Source organism: Penaeus chinensis, chromosome 32 (genome assembly GCF_019202785.1).
Source record: "Penaeus chinensis breed Huanghai No. 1 chromosome 32, ASM1920278v2, whole genome shotgun sequence".
NCBI lineage: Eukaryota > Metazoa > Arthropoda > Malacostraca > Decapoda > Penaeidae > Penaeus > Penaeus chinensis.
The window spans coordinates 11,758,407-11,769,202 of record NC_061850.1 but is presented as its reverse complement, the minus strand read 5'-3'; the positions used below and the strand labels follow the sequence as shown (position 1 = coordinate 11,769,202).

Sequence of the window (10,796 nt, the reverse complement as noted above, 5' to 3'; positions counted from 1 at the left end):
GAGCAGAGATCATGGCCTTCTGCCTGTCTGTGTCCATTGTTTGCATTTGGGTCATGACAGGTCACTGGCTTCTCATGGATGGTAAGTGTATTTGTATTTATGATTGTAGACTGATGGGAGAGTGAGGTCATATAGGTAACAGAGTGTAAGTTCAGTATGAAAAAAGTCAGGGTTATTGGAAATGTCTTCATTTGCTGATGAATCTTCTTATGATTTTTGTGTGTGGGAAAAGATTTATGATTGTCTTAGCACATATCAGAAGGAGAGATATTCTATTACTGAAACCATCTTCTCTCTCAATCACAGCAATGGGAATGGGGCTGTGCGTCGCCTTCATTGCATTTGTGCGGCTGCCTAGCCTCAAAGTGTCCACACTGCTCCTGACTGGACTTCTGGTATATGACGTTTTCTGGGTGTTCTTTTCCTCGTATGTGTTCAACGCCAACGTCATGGTGAAGGTATGTTAAAGAGAGGAGAATTGAGGCTTGTTTAAACTTTATATTGACTTCAAGTACTTTTAACTATATTGTCAGTGAATTATGCAGATATTGTTATCCTACTACCTGCTGCATTTTATAAAAAATAAATTGCTAAAACAAGATAAAATAACTAATTGTTGCATTTAGAAAAAAATCCCAGCAGCAGATAAGCTGACAGTAGCAACATTTCCTATCAACCTCTCTTCTCCCCCCCATAGGTTGCCACTCGCCCAGCGGAAAACCCAGTGGGAGTGATGGCCCGCAAGCTCCACCTGGGCAGTGTGGGACGAGAGGCCCCTAAGCTCTCCCTGCCCGGCAAACTGGTCTTCCCGTCAATGCACAACACCGGCCACTTCTCAATGCTGGGCCTCGGGGACATTGTGAGTGCTCTGCCAGGCCTCTCTGATTGGGCCGGGGCTTATTGGATGTTTTCGTTGGAATGCTGGGGCCAGGATCCCCAATGTTTTTGCTCCTATTGCTACCATCACGTTGAATTAACTCAGTTAATCCAATTTGATGCAGAATCATAACAGAATGTATGATATTTGCAGGTAATGCCAGGCCTCCTGTTGTGTTTTGTGCTCCGATATGATGCCTACAAGAAGGCTCAGCTCTTATCGGCAGAAGCAGGTGTACCGCCACCTTCTAATTTGAATAAAATAAGGTATGTGTAGAAGACAGTAAAATTATAGCATCAGGGATTGAATTTTAAGCAGGAAAATAGAAGTGATTCAGTGGAAAAAATAAGACCTAGGTAAAATGTTAGTGTTAGATTCTGATTGCCAGAGGGGTATATTTTTTTATTTTTTAGTGTTATAATAAAACATTATAGTGAATATATATTTTGTATGATGTAAGAACAAAAAGACATAATATGATGAAAAAGAATAATAATAAAATAAAGACTAGCACAGCAATTGAAGTATGACATTGATGATTTTTGTTATTATTGTTGTTGTTATAGTCACTATAATTTTGCCCTGCCCCTCCCCCCTTCACATCCTTTTTTATATTTGCTCTTGTTTCTGTACAGCTACTTCCACTGCTCCCTCATTGGCTACTTCCTGGGCCTGCTGACAGCAACAGTGTCATCTGAAGTTTTCAAGGCTGCGCAGCCAGCCCTGCTCTACCTCGTGCCCTTCACGCTGTTGCCCTTGCTCACCATGGCTTACCTCAAGGTATGGTCGCTTGTCACTTCTGGCTCATTTTTGTGTCTTATTTTTAAAATATTATTGTTATCATTATTACTATTATTATTATTATTATTATTATTATTATTATTATTATTATTATTATTATTTATATATTTATTATTTTTTATTTCTAGTTTTCAACCATTACAGATCTTTGTTTATTGGTGTGTTTATTGTGCTATATGTAATCCCTAACTCATGCAAAGTTTACATCCTTAACCCAATGCCGCCGGGGAAAATGAATAAAAAATGGGGGAAATGCTGTGCTCATTTTCTATATTTTTGTGAAATGTCTCTGCACATAGCTGGCTCTGCTAGTGCTTAGCCACAAAGGAGTCAATTAGTTGAACTTGTGACCTTTAATGATTTGTCTTTTTACTTGTGCTATGAATATCGATGGTGTTATTTTTATTATAAACATTATAATTACTATAATGTTACAAACATTAGTAATAGTAAAATAAGATAACGTAAAACATTTTTGTAAATCAAAGAAAAGGGTAAACAGGCGAGACAGGCAGTACTCGTAACTGGCTCATTGGTGAATTAGTACAAGTGTAGTCATCAATGTGTAAAAACAATCAAACAAGTAACTCACAGTGGGCATAGCATGTACGTGCACGTCATGCCCGTCAGCATTGGGTTAACAGCATATAACACAGAAAAATTGTGTTTATTTCACAATTATCTCGGCTCTAATTGTTCTAATTTGAACATTTCTAATATGAATGTTTTGACCTTAAGGAAGAAAAGGCATTACTCCAAATCTGGTGAGCAACTTACATATTTGATATTTATAATTCACATATTTTCCCAGGGTGACTTGCGGAGAATGTGGAGCGAGCCGTTCATCATCCAGACACAGAGCAAGAACATGGACGTGTGACTCAGGATGAAGCTTAGTGTGTAGTCATAAGTGTGCGTTATTTTGGTTGGTCAATCGGTTTTCATGCACTCACAATGCAGAAGTGACAGCAGAGTGTCATAGCTATTTGATCCAAGCTTCTGAGAGATTCTGGGCTGTGCAATCGTATTTTTCCGTGAAAACTGAAAAAAAAGGGAAAAAGAGAAGAGAAAGAAGTTGTAGTTTAGTGTCACGTGGAAAGTCAGAGTGCTCAATGTTGCACTGAACAATGATACTGAACTTCTTACGACGATAAAGATAAAAAAACAAATAAACAGTGATTGTCTTTCCAGTATAATAGATGTCATAAAATAGTATAATAATGATAAAAAAAAAAAGATTGTAGAATAGTGTTGATTCAAAAGGAAGTGGAAAAAGTGAACTAAAAAAATATTAAAAAGAAGGAAAATAAATTTAAACTTCCATGCCTTTAAACACAGTAGGATTGTGTTTCTGTATGTACAATATTTAGTAATGTTTTCTTAATGGTACTGTTGAGCTGGATAGAACGAAGCCCACCATTTTGACGATGAGAAAGAAGAATATTTTGTAAATTAGAAATTCTTCTTTCAGAGACAATTGTGATAGAGACACTGTGGCTCGACTGGTCAGGTGCAGTTAGGATACCTTTACCAAGCAGGCACTTCCTTCTGCTTCTTGTAGGTCATAGTTGCTTGCATCCTGTGGAAACGCACAATCACACGGTCCTACGGTTCTGCGGTGCGTCAGTTGGTTTCGTGAACACATTCATTTGTGAGTGTCTGCGAAATCTCGTAACCACCCTACCCTTTACCCACCTCCCCATCTACCTTCAACCCCTCAGTCCCCACATCTCCTCTCTCCCTTTCCTTTGTAGTGTGTAGGTGTCCAGGGTACTGTAAATACACAGCTGTACAGAAAAGCAAAAAAAAATACAATAACAGAGATTATTCAATGTATAATAGATTGTCTGCAGTCGGGCAGCTGAGAGTTTTATTGTTTTCCACAGATACTCAGGCAAAGTATTGGTATGTGAGATTATTATGGTTGTGCCATTGTGTTGGTACATAACGCTTGTTTTGGAAACTTAATATGTAAGTGAAAAAAACTCTCACCACTCCGAATACAGAGACTAAATAAGCTATGAGATAGATAATCTGTTGACTTTGATGAGAGGGAGACTGATTATTAACACACATTTGAAAGTAGAATGGCAGCATGATATTTTTATATCATATATATTTTGATTTTGTGGAACGTCATCAGATCAAATGAAATGTATTTATGTACATTGCCTCCTGATATTATTCAAGCGCTGATGTTAACCTTGTGACTGACAAAGTTATTGAAAGGGAAAAAAAAAGTATTTAGTGTTTCCAATACAATTGATGTAACATCTTTATATAGGTAAGATATGTAAGTAGAAGGAACTCATATTCTCATTATCTTTTGCTTTATTGTACCAAATTACTTAGTGTGAGGGATATTGTGAAAAACAACAACAAAAATGAGGAAAAAAAAGGCAGATGCCATTAGGAACACTGTTTATGATTTTTTATTAAGTTATCTGGAATATTACATACTCATCTCGGAAATCAAGTGACATGGTAAATGAATGTCATACCCGGAACAAATTCATTTCTCGTTAGATTGTGTACATGGTAGGTAATTTGTCCATAGCTAGTTAGCCAAATTATATAATTGATATAGATGCATAAAAAGATACTTTGAATGACTGAATAAAGATATATGTATCTATGAAGAGTATTGTATGCTTGTTGTGATATTGTATTTTGGGGAAATTCAGTTTGTAGTGAAAGGATGTGTTCTGGATTAATTTTTTTTTCAGGTTTCATTCTCACTTTGAGTTTTGAGTTCATTAGTTGGCATGCTTGAACAATCAGCATGTGCTGTGACAAACCTAACTGCCAGTCAGAATTTTGTGTGTTTGTGTGGGTGTGCATGTGTATATATACACACACATTCATTTGTGAGTATAAATGTCCATGCGTATACATACATCCACACACATACATGTACATAAACTTGTGCTCATGCAGACACACTTGCAAATGTGCTCATATCAACTTAGAGTGTATGCGTATCTTTGTAGGTGAGTTTGCAATAGCATATGAGTGTGAACACATCCATACTATGCTAGTCCATCGAGAAGTCACAATCAGTTTTGTAATGAATCTCACGTGTCAAGGTATTATAACATTAATGAGATTTTGTAACATTGTCATTATGTAATACACGTCTTACTGACTCATACCCATTAAAATAAAGAATAAAATCATCCCTTTTTAGTCTTTTATGTGGAATGAAAAAATGAAAAAAAAATCTCTTTTAGTCTTTTACGTGGAATAAAACATTACTTCAGTGCATCTTTTACTAACCAAAAAACTGTTTTTAGTGTAGAATTTAAAGGGAAATTATTCTTGCAGACTAAATTAGAATTCATAGAACTGATCATGCAATAAAAATGTATGGAAAAATATGTATTAGCTTACTTGTTAAGCACAAAATATTTTACAACTTTGAGTTTGTTCTCATGCAATGCATTAGAATACAATTTTCAAATATAAAAATCATTAACTCATGATCAACAAGTACGTAAGATTATTTAACTAGACTAAAGTCATCCCAAAAAATTATTAGACAGGACCCTAAGATCAAATTTAATATAACTGAGAAATGCTATGAATTTATCATGCAAATTCATGAATAAAGGTGAAGAAATATATTAGGCAAATCGCTGATTATTCAAATAAAGGAACACATAGTTCTTGCCTAACAATGCATAAGCTATAGCAAAAAGGTCTGGAGTGTATCAAATGTTCACTCCGGTGATGTATGGAATGTTATTTGAAATATGTAACAATGACTCAAAAAATTCTGGGGTGAAGTACAGCAGTAACCAATACTGCCCTGTAAGGCATAAGTGCAAAGTTTCTGATACTTTTTCTCAAGAGTTCTGAGAACCTAGCCCATTCTCAGCACATGTCTGCCCCCTACTACCTAAACTCATAGCCATGTTTCTGATTGCCTTATGGCTTATTATTCAAAAATATATATTCTTTAGCCAGACTGCTCTTATAGGGATAGTCTATAAGGGTTGACAGTGGACACTGGAACCGTCAAGTAGGGGAAATTTCTAATATTTTAGAATGTTGCACTGTTTGTTACAGTTTGATACCAAGAAAAAATACAATTTTCTTTATCAGTGGAAAGAGTCACAGAAATGAGAGTGATGCATATTAGTTAATATTTAATTTGCAGCATGTAATAAGCCTTTACTTTTGTGACAGTCACTCCAAATCAAGAGGATTTTAGATAAATTTGCCTGTGATGTGGGTTCCCTTACGTCATCAGCAAGGATAATAAATATATGCTGTGCTTTTCTTCTGTACAAATCATAACGGTGATCAACTTGAACCTCTTTTTGCATGATCATAATAAACTTCTCAGACTCGTTTTAGGAAATACTGGGACTTTAGTAAAAAAAAAATCTAGAAAGTTTTAGACCAAAGTTCCCCCCCAATCCTTTGCCCGTTGTTGTCGTGGGGGGGCGTAGGAGACGAAAACTGAGACCCAATGATGGGGAACTCCTCAACCTTGGGACTCAGCCATCGACTCAACTAATTTTGCATAGTCTTTTTTCCCACTCATACTTTTCGTTTCAGTTTCTTCACCAATCCCTTCTACTATCCACCTCCTAAGGTGTGAGAGCCGTGCTGAAAGGATGAAAGGCTGACTTTATGTCAGTCCTGAACGGCCTGAGGGAACTATGGGCACGGTATTCCCCTGCCATACCTGGCCCTTACCCCTCAAGGGGACCCTGAGGGGTGGACAATTTTTTTTCCCCAACATACTCCAGGCTTATCATGGCCAATAATGAAGACATAACCCCTATCTTAGGGGCAATGAGGCTTGCCCCTTTATCAAATAGCCCCAATCCCAGCTCTCCTTTGACCACGGCTCCGAACACTGCAACAACTCCCCCATCATCAATGCATACTAGTACAGTATCAACCCTAATCAACAACCAACCCCTAGGAGACATTTCTACTCTCCCAACATGCTCAACTTCAACACCTTTACTCCCACAACCTTCTTCATCAACCATCCCATCTCCCCTTATTACTACCTTACAACCTTATTGCCCACCTCCCCGTAACACTACCCCCCTCAACACTACTCCCTCCTCCACACGTCCCCGCACTTCTACTACCCCCACCTCTACAAGAATCCTAAATACTCTATTTAGCCCAGCCAAATGGGACCGATTTTTCTTGATTCCTCCCACAGCTCCCTACTCTCAAAACACCCTCCTCTTCCAAAAATGCCTCCAAAAACAAGTAGGCAAAGTCTCTTTCCGTAGCCGACGCGACCACTCCCGTCTCGTCACAGTAACAACTGAAAACGAAGCTATAGCATTAACAAAACTAACTGATCTATGTGGTAATCCCATCCCTACAGAACCTCATCCAACCCTCAATACTTGCACTGGAACTGTCTCTATCTCCCCAACAGATTGCCCAATCCATGACAAAGAATGGTCAGATTGTGGAGAGGACTTACTCGCTTGTCTCACAGACTATGATGCAACATATGTACAATGCTACTCCATTCCTCCCAGATGAAATCGTAAGAAATCCATCAACATTGCCAAAATTGGTTTCCGTAGACATGACCTTCCCTTAAATGTTTACATAGGTGGGGAATCCCTACCTGTCCGACCATACCAACCTCCTCCTCGTCAATGCCAAAATTGTTGGCATTTAGGACATCCTGCCAAACATTGCCGTTCCACAGCCAGATGCCCACTATGTGCCCAACCTGGCCATACTCGATCAAATTGTTCTGCACAATCACGCACATGTGCAAACTGTGGCGGCCCCCATAATGTATTTTATAGAGGCTGCCCCACCTACAAATTTGAGTCTGAGGTAGCAACTCTCAGATTCAGACTTGGACTCACTCTACGTGAAGCCAGACAGGAAGCACGTCGACAAGGCTTTTCTCTTACCCCCTACTCCAGTAATGTCGCTCACTCTGCCAATCCCCCTACCTCCCAAGCTCCTACACCCTCTCCTAAACCCAACCCCCCTCCATCTAACTTCCCCTCTTCTACCTCCCCCAGTCAAATTCTTTTGCCATCCTAAACCCAGACACTCCAATCTCTACCCAATCAAATTCTTTTGCTATCCTAAATCCAGACACCCCAATCTCTACTACAGCCCCAACACCTTCCCCTCTCCCTCCCCGCACTACCCGCAGCAGACAGAATAAACGTTCCACCCCCTCTTCCCCTACCTCACAATCACCTCCACCTTCCTTTGTCCCTATTTTTCAGACACCAGACTTCTCTTCCCCCCCTCACAAGAAAACCTTTATCTCACAAAACTCCCCAACCAACTCCACTACAGAAACTCTTGAAGATATCCAGAACTACATAATCGAGTCCCAAACTAATACTCATCCACCTTCAAATTCTACAACTCCCGCTCCCTCCACACTCAAAGTGACTACCGATATCCATCCTCCTCCTACTCATATTCTCCCTACACCCAATCCCCCTACCCCATCCCAACAAAACCCATTCCCCCTGACTCCAGCCCCACCTATATTAACCCTCCCACTATCCCCTCTATCCCTTCCACTCCCTCCTGGATACACACGTGAAACCCTCATGTCACAAGTACCCTCTTCCCCAGACCCTCTACCTCCCGACACCCCTCCTGATACAACACCACCTCCCCAACCTCATTCTTTATCGCACCCTCTAGCACCTTCCCCTTCAAATTCTCCAACACGCACTGCAATCTTTGCCAGTAAATCAACGAAAGTATAACTATCCTTCATTGGAACATTCGCGGTTTCCGAATGTTCCTCTTTCAGTCCCACATATTCTATTGTCATGCCCATGTCCTCCTTACATAGACATCCCAACTTATCAGACATCCTTACAGAATATCACACTTTCTGCTTTGACAGCCTGTTTTCCTTCCTCAAACGCATATATATCCTTCATTACCTCATCCGACCCTAACCTATTCACTCACCAATTACTTAACCCAGCTTTAACAACTAATCACTAACCCAACCACCCTTCACTAACATTAACTATAGTGCTACATGACCTTAGATGTCTAGCACATTTATTTTGCTTTTAACCATTAACCATTAACCATTAACTATTTAGACCAAAGTTGGTCCTTTTGCTATTTCTGCTTGATCTGACAGCCACCCAGCTAAAGATAATGTGATTTTTTGACAGCTATCATTAATGACAATTTCTTTAGGTCCTCCGAAATCAATAGACTCACAGAGCTACCATGCCATAGGTCTATTATATCAAAGATCGGCCATATTATATAAGTACCACCTAATAGCGCTACCATAACACACAACTACCATATCAAGGATCTACGTATCACAATACTGCTTTATCATCGGTTTACCATAAGTTATTACCGTGGCAAAGTCTGCTATATTAAAGAACTACCCCATCTTAGAACTACCATATCTTTGGGCTACAATATCATAGTTCTGCCCTATTGCAGAGCTACCACATTATAGAGCTTACCATATCGTAGACTTCCCATATGTAAGGGCCACCATGCCTGGCTGAGTTCCCGCGTCTACTTTCCCCCTGCTCTGTGTATATATATGTGTGTGTGTGTGTGTGTGTGTGTGTGTGTGTGTGTGTGTGTGTGTGTGTGTGTGTGTGTGTGTGTGTGTGTGTGTGTGTGTGTGTGAGTGAGCGAGAGCGAGCGAGAGAGAGAGAGAGAGAGAGAGAGAGAGAGAGAGAGAGAGAGAGATAGAGATAGAGATAGAGATAGAGATAGAGATAGAGATAGAGATAGAGATAGAGAGAGAGACAGAGACAGAGACAGAGACAGAGACAGAGACAGAGACAGAGACAGAGACAGAGACAGAGACAGAGACAGAGACAGAGACAGAGACAGAGACAGAGACAGAGACAGAGACAGAGACAGAGACAGAGACAGAGACAGAGACAGAGACAGAGACAGAGACAGAGACAGAGACAGAGACAGAGACAGAGACAGAGACAGAGACAGAGACAGAGACAGAGACAGAGACAGAGACAGAGACAGAGACAGAGACAGAGACAGAGACAGAGACAGAGACAGAGACAGAGACAGAGACAGAGACAGAGACAGAGACAGAGAGAGAGAGAGAGAGAGAGAGAGAGAGAGAGAGAGAGAGAAAGAAAGAGAGAGGCAAAGACAGACAGACAGACAGGTAGACACAGACAGATAGAGAAACAGACAGACTGATCAAATTTCATAGACGCAGAGCGACCGAGCGGGAAATAGGAAGATAAAAAAAGACATTTCATATGATAGTTTTATCTCCAAAGTACTCAGTTTTAACGTTATCGTGAACTCAAAGTTTAATTCACTTACTTCCTTCTTCATTCCTCTCTCTCTCTCTCTCTGTTTCTGTCTGTCTATCTGTCTGTCTTCACCCCAACCTTCCCTCCTGGCCCCGTCACCTTTTTTTCGACATCTTCCTTTACATTCAATTATATGATTTATTTTCCATCACTCCAAATGGCACCTTAAACTAATGTTAGGATCTCATTATTCACACTTTGCTTTGCCATCTCTATATCACAGGATAAGAGGCCTGGCTGTTTACATAGCAAGAATCTGCTCGTTTCTGGTTGTCAAAGGGAAGATTTTCCTCCTCCTCCGGTTACTTCAGATATGAATGGTCTAGAAAACTTTCCCAGTGAACTTTGGTGCATTTCATATATGATTTTTGTTTTACCCTTAGTGTTTTTATAACAGAAATTCAGCTACTTATCGGGAGTTTCTTTATTGAAGAAATCATGGACTTTGTTTACCTTGTTATAATTCCTACAAATTGACGACTTGAAATCATATTTAATAACGATAATTGTCTCTCGAGAAATAAATGAAATCATTCCAATTTCAAACAAAATATTGAACCAGTTTTCACCAAAAGTAGGAAATTAATGGGATTCCATATGACCTTTTTTTTTTTTTTTTTTTAGTACTTAGTAATTTGAACCAGTTTAATGAAGAAAAAGTAATGAACATGACAACACACAGAGGTAATAAAACGCATTGTGTTATGTAGCATTTCTTTGGCTAGCAAACAAACGTCAGTTTATTTGCTTTAATAACACATATACTACATTACTCTAAATATAATTTTCAGCATCATAAATTCTTTGTTCATGAG

The 10,796-nt window shown here is 39.4% G+C and overlaps 1 protein-coding gene across 3 annotated transcripts in view; it reads left to right on the top strand.

Annotated features, from left to right (window-relative positions):
- Positions 1-4,937, top strand: part of LOC125042394 (signal peptide peptidase-like 3) — a 71,223-nt gene extending 66,286 nt beyond the window's left edge. For all 3 annotated transcript variants that reach the window (XM_047638008.1, XM_047638006.1, XM_047638007.1), the window contains exons 6-11: positions 1-81; positions 307-458; positions 698-859; positions 1,031-1,143; positions 1,513-1,657; positions 2,490-4,937. The exon at positions 1-81 is cut by the window's left edge and continues 32 nt beyond it. In XM_047638008.1, the coding sequence (XP_047493964.1) occupies positions 1-81; positions 307-458; positions 698-859; positions 1,031-1,143; positions 1,513-1,657; positions 2,490-2,558 (722 nt within the window). In that variant the 3' untranslated portion in view covers positions 2,559-4,937. The remainder of the gene's footprint in view (positions 82-306; positions 459-697; positions 860-1,030; positions 1,144-1,512; positions 1,658-2,489) is intronic.
- Positions 4,938-10,796: the final 5,859 nt, after the last annotated feature.